The sequence below is a fragment of the Chiloscyllium punctatum genome, chromosome 3 (genome assembly GCF_047496795.1).
Source record: "Chiloscyllium punctatum isolate Juve2018m chromosome 3, sChiPun1.3, whole genome shotgun sequence".
Classification (NCBI taxonomy): Eukaryota; Metazoa; Chordata; class Chondrichthyes; order Orectolobiformes; family Hemiscylliidae; genus Chiloscyllium; species Chiloscyllium punctatum.
Genome location: NC_092741.1, coordinates 120621246 through 120637841, shown reverse-complemented (window position 1 = coordinate 120637841; position 16596 = coordinate 120621246). Strand labels below are relative to the sequence as shown.

General features: G+C 38.2%; 1 protein-coding gene across 3 annotated transcripts in view; it reads right to left on the bottom strand.

Annotated features, from left to right (window-relative positions):
- Window positions 1-16596, bottom strand: part of disc1 (DISC1 scaffold protein) — a 131903-nt gene that overhangs the window by 94316 nt on the left and 20991 nt on the right. For all 3 annotated transcript variants that reach the window (XM_072559664.1, XM_072559655.1, XM_072559646.1), the window contains exons 2-5: window positions 8281-9332; window positions 6122-6191; window positions 4472-4607; window positions 2999-3116 (exon numbers count right to left, since the gene is read on the bottom strand). In XM_072559664.1, the coding sequence (XP_072415765.1) occupies window positions 2999-3116; window positions 4472-4607; window positions 6122-6191; window positions 8281-9332 (1376 nt within the window). The remainder of the gene's footprint in view (window positions 1-2998; window positions 3117-4471; window positions 4608-6121; window positions 6192-8280; window positions 9333-16596) is intronic.

Genomic DNA, 16596 nt, shown 5'->3' with positions numbered 1-16596 from the left:
TATACACTTAATGGTAAGGTCCTAGAGAGTATTGCTGAACAAAGATCTTGGAGTGCAGGTTCAAGTTCCTTGAAAGTAGAGTCACAAGTAGGTAGGATAGTGAAGTTGTTTGAATGCTTTCCTTTATTGGTCAGCGCATTGAGTTTCAGAGTTGGGAGGTCATGTTGCAACTGTACAGAACATTGGTTAGGTCACTTTTTGAATATTGCGTGTAATTCTGGTCTTCTGTTGTGAAACTCGAAAGAGTTCAGAAAAGATTTACAGGGACGTTGCCAGGACTGGAGGATTTGAGTCATAGGGAGAGGCTGAATAGGCTGGGGTAGTTTTCCCTGGAGCTTCAGAGGCTGAGGGGAGACCTTATTGAGATTTATAAAATTATGAGGGACATGGATAGAATAAATAGACAAGGTATTTTCCCTATGGTGCTGAGAAAGTCTATAGCCTTAAAACTGGTCTTTAAACATTTAGACTAAAATGGAACGCTGAATTATAGAACACATTTGCTGCAAGAAGGCTCAGAAAAAGGGAGGAACTCAAGGAATGCAGAAGAGAGGGACATCTGTGTTCATCAAGTGATAACAGGATGCTTTAAGGCATTTAAGAACAGTTGCCTTAGTGTCAGTGAATCTGTAAACAGGACGCCAAGTGATAACATTCACGGCTGTTACCTTGTGAAATTAATGACATTGTTTGATTCTGACCCTGAAACGAAACTCAGTACTATCAAAAGCCTTGTAATTGACGGTCGGATCCTGTCAATTATAATGGATTCTTATCAACCCTTGCAAGCGGGGCAGACACAGAAAAACATCTTTGCTATTACAAGACCCTGATTTGACAGTTCAAAAGGACACTAGACAGAGAGACCATTTTAGTGCTGAGGCTGCTGAAGCCAGTCGAAAATTAACTCTTAGTGCTTACCTGTTATGGATTGAATTTAATTGCATTTTGGGACTTTACGATGATATTGAGTAGCCATTACCGGTTATTAAATACAATCTCTGTGAAAGGTAATATTGATGAATCTTTAACTTACTTGCTGTTCTTGTAGACCACTCTACAGACCTTACAGGTTGCCCCACTGTCAATTCTAACTAATCAGAACTTATGTTCTATGAATTTGAACCACAACCATGAAAAGAAAAAAAAAAAGGTAAAAATCACACAACACCAGGTTATAGTCCAACAGGTTTAATTGGAAGCACACTAGCTTTCTGGAGCGCTCCGAAAGCTACTGTGCTTCCAATTAAACCTGTTGGACTATAACCTGGTGTTGTGTGATTTTTAACTTTGTACACCCCAGTCCAACACCGGCATCTCCAAATCATGAAAAGAAAACATGTTTAATTCAAAGACCAATGAATCAGTTTAAATACAACCTTATGGTAACATCTCAGCTTCAGGTACAGAATGATTCAGTGCTTAAAAAGCAGGAGTCTGGCTCCTAGCTTAGAAATTATTCTAGGCCTAACATCGAAGAGATTCTGGCACAATGTGTCAGGAAGCCATTTTATGGTCAAAGGTTTGCCCTCCTTGCCAAGAAACCATTTTGTAAAACAATTGTATCTGACATGTGAGCTGTGCAAGGTTACCTTATGAACTCTCTAATTAGCTCAGACTGGTACCTCTTTATAATAGGAGTTTATCATCTCGCTAGTAGGCACCTATGGCTGGATATGTTTTTCCCACCCAATGAGTGATTAGTCAAGTGTACACAGACTTGTCAATTAACCTTTCTTCCTTACGAATTATTGTCATTCACTGTTATCTGTCTAATTAAGAACAGGCAGTGTTTTTGTCAACTTTTGCATAAAGGAAGCCACTTTGTATCAGTACATCAGAGTAGCCTGCTGGGACACTTGAAGAGCTGGTGCCCTACACTCATAGGTTATAAGAACCTAGTTAGTTTAGCTTATAGGTATCAAATGTTGATATTAGTAAATAAAGGGGATGACTAAAATTAAACTAATCTGTCTGCAAGAGGCTTTTTTATTCCAGACTTCCAAAGAGTACAATCTCTGGGACGAACTAAGAGAGAGGCTCACAGGTCTCAGTCCATAAGGGATTCCCTGGGCCATCTCAAATCTGTACTTTAACAGTGAGGGAGTCCAGAACTAGAGAGCACAGGTTTAGGGTGAGATGGGAAAGATATAAAAGGGACCTAAAGGGCAACTTTTTCACTCAGTGTGGTGCGTGTATGGAATGAGCTGTCAAGTGAAGTGGTGGAGGCTGGTACAAATTTAAAAGGCATCTGGACAGATATATGAATAGGAAGGGTTTAGAGAGATATGGGCCAAGTGCTGGCAGATGGAACTAGATTAGATTAGAATATCTGGTCATCATGGACAAGTTGGTCTGAAGGGTCTGTTTCCATGCGATACATCTCTATGACTGAATGGCTTCCTGCAGGATTGCAGTATAGTCAGTACTTAATCTAAGGATTGCCACCTGGAACAGAGGGTTCACATAATTCTCATGTTCCCTGATACCCTGCAATTTCTACAGCTCAGGCTCCACAGCATAAAGGTCCCTTCTTCTCAACCTCCCGAGACATGGTGAACCTCAAGTTAAACTCACCATCAGTTGTCTCTCTCATGAGAGAGCAGCACTATTTTATTTTGAATTGTTCAACTTTATCATAATTTCTTCTGTAATAAACTGCTGTTTTCTTGTTAATAGCAACTCTGCAGCATTGTGTACTAGCGTTTTAACTGAGACAACACTTTGTTAAAACCAAAACAAATAAAAGTATGATTTTTCAAGGCAGGTTCCTGACAGGGATTTGATTCATCCAGCATCATCATCAGCTTGGATCAGATGAATTTCAATACATTTCTATTGTGAACTATAGTAACATTGCAAATTCTATTTCATAAATGCATATATTCTCTTTCCAGAAATTTCAATTTCAATTTCCCATCCATAGGACCAGTAAATTAACTACATAATTTGCTTCAGTCTAAAAAAAGACATTGATTGTGTAAAATTCACCACGTACTTGTAATTGTTGTCTGTCTTGAATAAGTTGTTTTTTCCTTGACCATGACATGTGTAGATTATGAGGTGTTGAATCTGAAAATCTCTCTTTTACACTTTGCAGTAAATTACCTGGATTGCTAAACATACATTAACAAAAGGTTACAAACTATTGTATATCCTTTGCACATGAAACACCAGCACATCCAAAATTTTAAACATTCTTATATTAGAAAACTGGATTTCTATTCAAGACCAGTGCTATTGATTATTAACAGACTGCTTTAGCTAATGCCTTGTACACAGTTTTAGCAGATTTCACGAAAGAAGCTTGACAAAACACGAGAGGAACTTCAACAGGAAAAGGGTAAGTTAAACCAGATCATGTCTTAAGTTTGTACTTAGAGCAGAGGATCATATGTAAGCTTTAAATTTAACATGCATATTAATTTACATATTTCAAGCTGTTGTCAACAGATATTCTTAGTCCAGGATGAGAACAGAATGAGAACAGTTTTAAGAACAGCTCTTTACAAACATTTTGATTTATTAAAATTTAATCAGGGCTAATCAGCAACTCAGAATTGAAGTAAAAATAGAATTCTGTTGTCAAATTTTGATTAAAAAAAACTGTGGGTTGAACAAGGTGGAAGTTAGATGAGAATCCAAAATACAGGGAAAAGAATAAAATTTAGACGAGCAATTTTCATGTAAATACAGCTAGGGGTCTCCAGCACACACATATTTTAGGCTCCTACTCTGTGGAAGGATATTCTTGCTATTGAAGGAATCTGACGAAGGTTCATCAGACGGATTCTTGGGATGGCAGGACTGACATATGAGGAAAGACTGGATCAACTGGGCTTACACTCGCCGGAATTTAGAAGAATTAGAGGGGATTTCATAGAGACTATAAAATCATGATAGGGCTGGACAGGCTAGATCCTAAATGAATGTTCCTGATTTTGGGGAAGTCCAGAATTAGGGCCCACAGTCGAAGAATAAGGAATAAGCCATTCAGGACTGAGATGAGGAAGAATTTCTTCAGAGTTGTGAACCTATGAAATTCTCTCCTACAAGAACTTATTTGGGCAAGTTCATTAGATATATTCAAGGAGGAGCTGGATGTTGGGGATCAAGGGGTGTAGAGAGAAAGCAGAAATAGGATACAGCCATGATCATAGAAGGACCTACTCCTGCACTTATTTTCTTTGTTTCTACATTTCTATATTGCACTGTTAAAAACCAAATTATTCTAAAATATTGACAGAGATGCTCTTTATAATTGGTGTCACTAGAGAAATTCAGAAGTGGAGTATCCATCTTTGGATCCCAACAGTGGTAATATGTAAAAGAAAATCTAAGGTATGTCTAGGATAATGAAAATTTTCTATAAACATTTCTATTTAAAAATCAAAATGACTTTGTTCCTTTACATAAAATGGTATTTCTTTCAATTTTCATTTATAATCTGCTAATAGAATAATGCACATACTTATAATGCTCAGCAACTTGTGCTTGAAGTTCAATTTCTTGCACAAATCTTGCAATACAAGGATGGGAGGAAGGTAGCTGGAACTTTAAGGAATTCTCTCTTTTCAACTCAGCTAATTTCTTGTTGAACTGGTCAGCTAAAATAAAACCAAATTATTATTTCAAATTTGATGAGACAATTGCTATTCTTCATAAGTGATAATTACATCTACATACAACACTAAAAAGGTGAGACTTGATCAAAAAAAGGCATGCTGTTGAAGCTTTTCATTATGCATTCACTCATCAGAACAGGTAGAAGAATTTTGAATGACAAAGGGAACAACAATTTTTACTGCAGAAGAAAGGGAGCTGACTGGTTGACAAGCTAACTCCGATTGGCTGAGGCATTTCTATGGACAGCGCACAAGGGAACAGTTGACTCATATGCATTTGTTGAATGCTTAGGAATGTTTTTTTCTGCTTGCAGAGCAGAACAAGACTGCATATGGATATATGTAGTTCTGACAAGTCTAAGTAAACTACATAGTGAGCCCCAAGTAATAATTTTTAATTGTTTGTAATTATTGCATAACACTCAAGTTCTGTATCCCAAGTGACAATTCTGAGACTACAAAGTAAGGTTTAACATGGATCTGTTGCATAATTGTTATAATGCAAAAGCAAATCAGACATTATGGCATAGTTTCATTTCCAATGAGGTAGGGGATGAGAGAGGAAAAATTTAAAAGGGATCCAAGGGGTAACTTTTTCACTCAGAGGGTGGTGCATGTATGAAATGAGCTGCCAAACAAAGTGGTGGAGGCTAGTATAATTACAAGGCATCTGGATGGTTGTATGAATAGGAAGGGTTTAGATGGATATGGGCCAAGTATTGGCAAATAGGACTAGATTAATTTATGATAAATGGCCAGCATGGATGAGTTGGACCGAAGGGTCTGTTTCCGTGCTGTACATCCCTATGACTCTATAAATTAAATGGTTCAGCTGGGTGCAAAAAAAAATGCACAGGAAAAAGTTAACAACTGGATCTTACTCCAAGCATCCAAGTGAAACAAGTCAACAGTATTTTATAAATTACATGACATTGTCCAGCTTACAATTTTGTAACAATAGAGGACTTCAACTTATGTTAAGCAGAATGGTCAAATGAGTATAATGGCATAAGCTAACAGTAAATGCGGCATAAAGCCACATGTAATGTAGCAGACTCCACTGGCAAAATTTGCGTCTAAAGTGAGCTGCAGCATCAAACAGGAAGATAGACATAATTCAGATGTGACAGAATTTCTCAGGACTGGTAATCATAGTCTAACCAAATTTTCAATCTAGTAAACAAAGGTAGTTAAGACCAGAAAAAAATTTCAAGAAAATAAACACAGACAGACATTGACGTATAGGTAAAGACATAACAGAAAGTCTTAACTTCCTTTCATTAGAGGTTAACATCAACAATTTCGTTTGTGGAGTATCATAAGCACCATGTCACCATCAGAGCTCAGTTTCATTTTAGTATGCTAGAACACAACTTCTGGTCTTAATCATTTGAAGGAAATTCAGCTCACATTCTCAAAAGGATGTAAAGTTCTTTGACTATCATCAGATTTAAGAGCATTTCTCTTAGCTATGAGAAAATTCAACGTGAACTTACCTTTTTCATAATCATCTTCCCATATAGCCTTCTTCTGAAGTTTCTTCAGTTTTAAGATCAAAGACTGATGCTACAGATCGAAACAGAAAAGGTCACACGGTAAAAGCAAAAAAAAAGCATACTTAAAGATTAACATCGAGGCACTTTTCCAAAATGAATTCTTTGGGAACAATGAAGTTTACTATAACCAAATTCAACCTGTATCAAATTCTGTAGATTTTCCCTACTGAAAAGGTTTGGTTCGTGCAGTACTTCTTGAAGCAAATGGACATTCAATAAATGGGAATCCGGAACCAAAGTAGGGGGTCGCAAAATGAAATTTTGGGATCATGAGGTTCAGGGCAAGAATGTCTGCTTTGGAAGCCTAACTATGTTACAACAGCTGCACCATGCCTATAACAGACAGGCCCACACATTCAACTGACCCTCCCACTCATCATCTCACAAGTCTCAGAGGGTTCTCAATAATTTTCAAGCTTTCCAATGGGGTGACAGTGGGAAAAATATTTTGGAAGCACTGATTTATGCAGTCATAAAGGTTCTTGACATATTTATTTGGAAACTGGTGTCCAGAAGTGGATATAACCATGTAGCTTTAGGTTTGATTTATACTTCTATATTATGGATGTTAAGGATGATTTAGTTTCATTTGAGTCCTGTGAATGGTGGTGGATTATCTAAAAGTTTGTTGTTGTGCATTTTGATGAAGATTTTTTAAGAAACTCTTAAGGTGAATAGATCTGTACTTTGCGTGTCCCATGACCCATTAAGACAAAAACAGTTTGCCTTTAGAGGGAGAACCATCTAGAAGAAGTGTATGTGTCTATGGGTAGTTTTCTTTCAGGAGAAAGAGGCCCTGAGAAGCATCACAAACAGAACAATGTGGAATAAAAATTTTAAGGAATGCATGTTAGAAACAAGTGAACTGTGTCAACAGTTTAAGGTTCTTACAAACAGACATTAACTACAGAATCAAGAGGATGCAGACATTTTCTGGAAAGAAACAGCCATGTCAAATGAACAAGGAACTTTATGGTGGAAACAAAGTGACACTCCATTCTTCATGAAGGATCTGTAAGGTTAATGTTGAGCCTAAAAAGGTTGAACCTTTATTGCTGATAATTGTAATAAGACTGTTTCAAATAATTCTTCCATCGTGTAGAGTATTTTCCTTTTTCTTGTAACAAACTTTGATGTTCTTTTGTTAAAAGTACACTGGCAGGCTCTTTGAATATGTTAAGTGACTAACTACCATGGTAACTCAATTACAAAAATAAAACTTAGGCTCTATTCTATAAAGCCAGGTTTCACTCTGGGATCTGACTTATCCAGTCTTACTGGCATTTGGGGTCATACCAGCATACAAACAGAGATATGCACCAAACGTAATAAAATCTTGAACAGATTTGTAATTTTTTTACACATTGCACATACATAAAACATTCCTTCCGTTAGTGCCATGCTAAATGTTGACTATGCCAGCTAATCACTTTGTACTACTTGACACTATTCCATGAGATGTTGTTGCAAAAATAAGATTTTTATTGGATTGTTGCTGGAACTCAGTTTAGATGGAAATTGCAAGTTCTACCACTTCGTATTACACTATGCTGATAACTGATCCAAAAGGCCCACAGAGCCACCCCATATTTTGCCACTATTCTCAGAAATTTAATGCAAAATTCATATAACCAACCAAATGTTCTCATTTTAAAAAATCATTGCAAGAATCCAGAAATGTTTGTTTTCACCAAGGTCATTGGATAGCTTCACTGATGGTCCGAAATAGATACAGTTCAACTCGAAGACTGAGTAACCAGTGGTCACTCAATCTTTGATCATTGAATCTGCAAGTTGAAACAACAAGTATTTGTTTACTTAAATAGCCCTCCTATATTTGAACTTTCTTCAGTAAAAAGAAGGGAAATTTTATTTGAGCAGATAGGCTGGTTTTGGAAAACAGTGTCAAACATTTTAGAAAATTCTAGGAGGATTACCAATTTAAGTAACTTTAGTGTTGTAAAATTGTTTCTTAGTGGAATGACAGTCTGTACAAATTTTGTTTCAGAACTTAACACTCCATTTATACCATAAGAAATAAGAACTGCAGTAGATCATTCATGAACGTTAGCTATTTCAAATACAGTGAGAACACTAGCCTTGAACATCATCCTGTTTTCAAGCAGACAATCTTGAAGAATCTGTTCACATTTCCTCAAAAAGGAGTTACATTTTTGATCAAAGGCAGTGACGTTGCTCTCATACCCTGAAGTTACAGATGAATTTGAAGAATCATCAGAATAATCAACTGAACACAGAAATGGAAAGTCTACGTCTAATAAGAGAGAGTCATAATTCTCAGAACAGCCCTTTGATTCTGTGTTTATGGCACATTTAATGTCAACACTTTGAGACAAACGTGAACAAGGAGGCTCAACAGTATCCCTTAAAGGTTTGGAGTAGAATTGCTTTGTTGCTAAAGTACTAACTTGACACAAACTCAAATGTGGCTGAGCTTGGGGAAACTGTAAATTTGAAACAAATCCATTCTGCTGCAGTTCATCTTTACTGTTAGCATTAATGCTACGATAATTCAATGACATTTGTATGAAACTGAAGCTGGAAATGAAGGCATTAGTCGAACATATTTCTTCGTCTGTGTTCCAAAGCTGCAGTTTTTGAAAGTATTCATTATCTACTTGTTTCTTTGGACTAGCAATAACTTGTGGCTTATTTACAGCATCACTGTTATCCCTTCCATTCTGTGTAAGGCAAGCATCTTGCTTCTGGAGAGAACCTGATGAAAAACACTTGGAGCAAGTTTTAATTCTGGTGTTACAGGAGTCATCACAATCATCAGTCCACCAACAGGTAGAATCAGAACTCTGAATGTTTTCTGACATCATATTTGACCTAGAAGCTGCAACTACAGGATTTTCAGCAGCCACATGATTTGAAACTGTACTCTGATGATCAGCAGTTTTGACATCCCTTAAGTGCTTAAGATTATTTAAGCATTCCACCAGTTTGTTGTTATTAAAAGGCAAGTTGGAACAAGTCATTCTTTCATTTTCAACTTGTGGTGATACAAATTGGACATCAAGTGGAGGGTGATGCAACCTTTGTTCAACATCTTTTCTCATGTACCCTGGTCTCTTTGAAAGTTTCTTTTTGCAAGAACTGACTCCAGTCAACTTTGAAATACAATGATCTGAAAAAAAGAATAGAAATCAATATATTTTTAAAAAGTGGAACTTAAATCCTTTGTTGAATATCTGTTCCCAAATTTAACTATAATTGTTTATATTGACCAGAAGCAAGAAATAGTTTTTATTTTTTACAGACTTTGGCTCGAAGATTTGCAAGGACATATTCTAATAATATTTTCACACATACACATATATGAATCACAAAAATTACACTGTTCACAGGTTATGTAAATCAAAAATAGAACAGAAAATGCGTTGAATACTCAAAGTCAGGTAGTATCTGTGGGGGGGGAACAACAAGGAGTTAAAGTTTCATGTCAATGAGTGATCCTGCACTTGCTACGTAGCCATACAATGCAACTTGTCTCCAGGTGTGCATTTTGATTGTTCTCCAAATCTGACCTCAAAATGTCTAATCACTATCTTGTAGACATTTTCCAATCAACCTGTTCAGAGATGTTATTAAACACCTCTGGAACAGGTGGGACTTGAACCCAGGCTGAGACATACCACTGAGCCACATGAGCGTTCATGACCTTGTATCCCTCTCCACTCATAGTATCCTTGCTTCCATTAAGGAGATTACCCTTTATACTGATTCTCATTCTAAAGTCCTCATCTAGTTCAGTCCAAGTAACAGAGACTTAAGCAGATAACTAGCTGGACACACATCATGAATGGGTCTTGCTTCCTTGTCAAGACTGCTCACTATTCCAAGGTGATCCTGAGAGCCAGAAAAACCCAATTCTCCAGTACAAACTTTCTACTTCCTCCACCCCTATGTTCAACTGGTGCAAGATATTATTGGATTTTGTTGCTAAATTTTGTGTGTTTGTTTAAATGCTTCTGTTGCTTCATGTTCACAAACAATGGTCACTAATCTCAAAACATTAACAGTTTCTCTCCTTATATGCTGCCAGATTTGCTGAGTTTCTCCAGCAATTTCTCTTTTTGCTTCTATTGCATCCTTCTGTTCCACGGTCCACTAAGCAAAGCTTCACCTTAGGTTGTTCATTGTTCTAACCCTGAATGTATATATTTTTCTGATTTCATCCATCTATCCTCTTTTGCTATCTAAGTTCACAAAATCTAAATCTTCTTCCTTTGACTCTCTTCCCAAAGTCGGAATCACTGAAATGATCTTACTAATGATTCGGACTCCTCTGGTGGTGCCCCGTCACTTTCAAGTCAACTGCATTACTGTTCTATTTGAAAATTAAAATTATCCTCATCTCAGAAAACCTGCTCTTAACCCCACTGTCTGTGCAAATACTCCCCTCATCGCCAATCTCCCTTTTCCCTTCAAAGAGTCTTTGAATGGGTTATTCTCCTCTCCAAAATCTACTGCCCTTTCTCTTTAACTTAATACTTACACCCCTTCATTCAAGTTTCCACTTCTACCACTGTATTGAGATTGCTATCAAAATTGAAATTGAGACCCTAAGTTACAGTTACAGTGGTAAATATTTTCTTTCTATTTCACAACTTATCTGCAGCCTGACATGATTGACTATATCATCTTCCTTCAACACCTCTCCGCCAGGTTAACTGGGTGGGACTGTCCCCACCTGTTTCCATTCTTATTCTGTCATAACCTGAGATTCAACTGAAATTCCTCCTCCTTCCTTACTTTTGAAGGCACAAGGGACCTCTCCTTTCTCACCTCGCCTATTTCCAACCCAGATGCTGCCTATCACAACATCATATCCTACATGTAAACAACATAAGCCTATCTCACCACGTCTTCTCATTAACACCCTTCACTTCAAATTTCTCAAAGTGTTTCAAATCTAGTCCATAATGAGCAGTAAGTTTATCTACTTAACATTAGGAAGGTTAAAGGCCCTACCATTGGTCCTTACAACAAACTATATTTTCTAGCTTTTTCCTCTCTCTCTCTGCAGCTCTCAGAGGCTGAAGCAGACTGTGTCGTTTCATTTGACCTTGCGATGAACTTTTGACAACATTGTCAACCCATCATTCTCCATCTCCCTTTGTAACAAAATCTGTCTCCACCTTTGCCTCAATTCACTCACTACTGAAACTATTCCTTTATTATGTCCAGACTTGACTAGACCAATGCTCTCCTGGCCAGCTTTCAACCTTCACTTGTCAAATGAAGATCCAAGCCAATGGGTGAGATAGAAAACTAGGCATCTTTCTTTGTGGTAGAGTTTATGGAGTACTCAGTTTTCAAACTCTTCCCATGCACCAGATCCCCCTGTTCCCCCTCAAAATCTACCCAGTCAATTAACCCCAGCCACCTAGTTAATTACTTGCCAGATTAAGATTGCCCTCTTCTCTTGAAATAAAATTCTTGTAAATATACAAAAAATCCTTGAACAGAACAAATCAAAATTGAATAAGTTTTCATATTCTATATCTCATCCTATAAATAGAACTGATCAGTAACTAATTTTTTCATATTCCTTATAAAACAAACTCCCATACTCACCCTTTTGTTAAACAAAGAAAAAATATAATATGTTTAACCACCAAGTGGCTCAAACAAGATTCCATTTTCTTTCATGCGCTAATAACACTATATCACGAGCATTGAAGATGGCTAGTATTAGATTAGATTAGATTAGATTACTTACAGTGTGGAAACAGGCCCTTTGGCCAACAAGTCCACACAGACCCGCCGAAGCGCAACCCACCCAGACCCATTCCCCTACATTTACCCCTTCACCTGACATTACGGGCAATTTAGCATGGCCAATTCACCTAACCTTCACATTTTTGGACTGTGGGAGGAAACCGGAGCACCCAGAGGAAACCCAGGCAGACACTGGGAGAATGTGCAAACTCCACATAGTCAGTCGCCTGAGGTGGGAATTGAACCTGGGTCTCTGGCGCTGTGAGGCAGCAGTGCCACCGTGCTACCCACTAAAATCCTAAGACTCTTGCATTAAGGCTGGAAACTGTGTTATCTTTTATTGTTAAAGAGGACTAGACGGGCTTCATGAAAGGGCTACAGATCCTCCAATAATGTTAGGAGGCCACTTAATGTAATTCACGCGAGTCAACAACAGTTACTACTGGGATTGGTGATTTTTCTAGATGCTGAGAAGGCATTTGACCAGGTTGAGTGGCTGTACCTTCTTTTTATACTCTTGAGCGGTTTAGATGAGATTCCCTACAGTGTGGAAACAGGCCCTTTGGCCCACCCAGTGCACACTGACCCTCCGAAGAGTAACCCACCCAGACCTATTTCCCTCTGACTAATGCACCTAGCACGACCAATCCACTTGACCTGCACATCTTTGGACTGTGGGAGGAAACCAGGAGCACCGGGAGGAAACCCATGAAGACACAGGGAGAACGTGCAAACTCCACACAGACAGTCGCCCAAGGCTGGAATCGAACCTGGGTCCCTGGTGCTGTGAGACAGCAGTGCTAACCACTGAGCCACCATGCCACACCAAATTGCTTGCTGCCAGCACATTTTTTCTGGAACAATTTGGCAAATTGTTTGCTTGCATCAACCCACTTTATTCTAGAAATATGTTTTCTTTCTATAATTTCCTTTTTGCCGGCAAGGTCAATCTTAATTCTTTCTCAGTGTCAAATATACATTGCTAAAAAGAGCATGGTTATCCACACAACATTGTCTTTTGTACATTCCTTTAGAATGCTGGATAAATATTCCCATCTATCTATAGCTTCTATTAGCACCAATTTTCAGCAACTAAGGCACACTTATTTGCACTTTTATTTTCTTGGCCTCCAAAGCCAATGGACATTTATTATTTTTACCTACCAAAAAAAAGGACAAACCCTGAACTAAAATAGCCACATAGAAGATTGACATGTGAAGTAGCATTAAACAAAACAAGCTTCATATCTTCTGGGTCAGCCAAGGCTATAAACTGGAGTGTGAATTTTTCTGAACTTAATTCCTTTTATCTCAACAGTAGTATATTTCATGATTGTGCTCAGCTCCAATATGTCATAACAGGCATCGGTTCTGTTCCGAGTACAGTACTAGTTTAATTGTCCAAACAAAAACTTGTCAATAAGTCTTCTCTTGCTACAAAATCTTTTATTGAGCACTTGGCCCAATTTATTGGGATATAATTAATATTTTCCAAGATTGTTGTCCCAAAGTCACTCTTGACTTATTCTACTTCATGTCCATGCCTATGACTTAGATATTCCAAGGTATGGCAATCAGATTCAAGCTGCCAGTTTGTTCCTACTTTTTTTTTGAATTAGGATGGAGGTCCTCATTTCAGATTGCCACCTACAGAACTGTGGGTCTTCTCTCATAGTGCATGATACTTGTGGGGTCTCAGAGTGGTGGGTGCGTGAAATGCACTGCAGTGGCGGTAGCAGAGTCAGGGACATTAGGGACATTTAAGCAACTGCTGAACAAGCATATGGATGGCAGTAAATTGAGGGGTGCATAAGTTAGGTTGATCTTAGATCAAGATAAATGTTCGGCACAATGTCTAAGAAATACCATACCCTCACTGCACCATTCATCCCATAAACACACCATTTGTTTAATTTCCACAGCTTTTCTTCTATATCACTTAGTACTTTCAGTTATTTCGAAAATAATTCCCTTTGAAATTTTGCACCCTGAAAAAAATGCAGCTTTCATAGTAAACAACTTACCTACAAAATTTGTTTTCCTGAACTACAGGAATCCACTTTAACTTATTGACTTTTTAAGAAAACCTGAGCCACTAATCTGGCTTTAACCTTACATGCCCCATCAGGGAGCACATTTCTGGGCAAATCCATCTGTACAATTCAGCTGGCTCTCCCCTATCCAGTACTTAGTATATGCAGTAAATTCTTTCTAGGTCTTCAAAGCTTTTTTTCTGGAAGCTGTCATCAACTACTTTATTTGTAGCTAATAAAACATCTTGATCATCAGGGTTCTGCGTTTCCTGCCACACCAAGTCTATTCCATAGTCCCTTTACCATGCTTTCTGTGCTGTAGACCTCTATGACTCTATGATCTCCACTCTCTCTCCCTCATATTCTGAATTTCCATCTCCTATGATCAGAACTCCTTTCATGATTTTCCAAGGATCATGTTCACTGCCAGGTCCACTTCAGAATACTTCCAACATTTTTTGACCTTCCACATATTTTCATTTTTTGCCAATCCATGTATCTTACCTCATGTCCCTCATCTTACAGATTTAGCCAATGTTTAGATTTCCTGGTGGCAATACATCCTACTTTGATACAAATGTTGGGTTGATTTCTGGCAAAAAAAAAGCCTCATTTTTATCTCTGCATCAGTTTGTCCTTATTCAATCAATCAGTCCTGTATCTATAAGAATCTGGCCCACATAATTGTCAATATATGTATATGCAAAGTGCCTCATCATTTTCTATGACTTGTTGAGATTCTGTGATTGTGCAATTAACCTCAAAGAATACACCCCAACAGTTCAATTGCTATACCATCAAATTATTATTTTCCATCACCACCTCTAAACTTACATATACATTTCCACAATTTGTGTTTGGCATTAATAACATGTTATACCATATAGTACTTAATAAGATTATCCCAGTGTTGCAAACAGTATATTAGCACTGACTGAGGATTGGCTAACTAACAAAAGAGAGTTGGGTTAAGGGGAACATTTTTAGGATGCCAACTTGTAACTGGTGAATTACTATAGGGATCAGTGCTGAGACCACAATTATTTACAATGTATATTAATGACCTAGATGAGGAAAGTGAATGTACTGGAGCCAAGTTTGCAGATGGCACAAGAAGAAGTGGGAAAGCAAGTGGAAGACAGAATCTGCAGAGGAATATAGACAAGTTAAGGAAGTGGGAAAAATGTTGGTAGATGGAATAGAATCTGGGGGAAAAAAAAGCACTTTATAAATAAGAATTAACGAGCTCCATTATTTAAATAGAGGAAGTCTGCAGGAAGCTACAGAACAAACAGAAGGACTTGGGAATGGTCATCCATGAATTACAATAAGCTATCATCCAATTTCAGGTTCAGAAGAAAAATAACCATTATTTCAAATGGAATGGAGTGTAAAAATAGAGATTTTGCTCAAATTTTGAATACTGTGGATGTCTTATTGAAGAAAAGATATAGTTGCATTGGAGGCAGTCCAGAGAAGGTTCACTAGGTGGATACTAGGTGTATAGGGACTGCCTAATGAGCAGATTGGGTTTGTACTCATTGCAATTTAGAAAAATGATAAACAGCCCTTTTGAAACAAGAAAGATTCTTAGGGGACTTAACAGGGTAACTGAGTAGAAATTGTTTTTCCCTTGTGGGAGAGCTAGGACCAGAGGGCTCAATCTCCGAATAAGGGGTTGCACATTTAAGACAGTGATAAGGAGGAATTTCTTCTCTAAGGACACTGGATCTTTGAAATTCTTTACCATAGAGGGCTGGAGAAGCTGGGTCATTAAGTAAATTTAAGGCCGAGACAGTAAGGGAATCACAAGTTAGAGGGAAAAGGTAGGAAAATGGAACTGAAGATTATCAGGTTAGCCATGATCTCAGTGAATGATAAAGCAGACTGAATGGCTCATTTCTGCTCCTATGCCTTAAGGTCTTATGGAATATTGCTTGCAAGATCCTGAATATCGTCCAGCTCTTGCTACATGTGGACATGGAGTGTTTCAGTATCTGTGGAGTCACAAATAGTGACAAACATTGCTCAATCATCAACGAACATCCCCATATCTATCTTATGATCGAAAGGCTATTAACAAAGGAGTTGAAGGGGTGTCACGGTGGATCAGTGGTTAGCACTACTGCCTCACAGCACCAGGGACCCAGGTTCAATTCCAGCCTCGGGCAACTGTCTGTGTGGAGTTTGCACATTCTCCCAGTGTCTGCGTGGGTTTCCTCTGGCTGCTCTGGTTTCCTCTCAGTCCAAAGATGTGCAGGATGAACTGGTCACGCTAAGTTGTCCTTGGTGTTAGGTGCATTAGTCAGATGGAAATAGGTCTGAGTGGGTAACTCTTTGGAGGCTCAGTGTGGACTTGTTGGGTGAAGGCCCGGTCTCCATACCATAGGGGAATCTAATCAAAGAAACCTGGGCTTTGGACACTATCCTGAGGAACTCCTACAGAAATGTCCTGGAGCAAAGATGACCAATCTGCAACAACCACAGCCTTTGTCCCAGGTATGACTCCAGTCATGGCCAGTTTTCCCCCAGTTCCCACTGACACCAGTTTTGCGAAGGTTACTTGATGATACGCTTGGTTAGATGTAGTCTTGATGTCAAGTACAGTCACTTTTGCCTCACCTCTGGAATTCA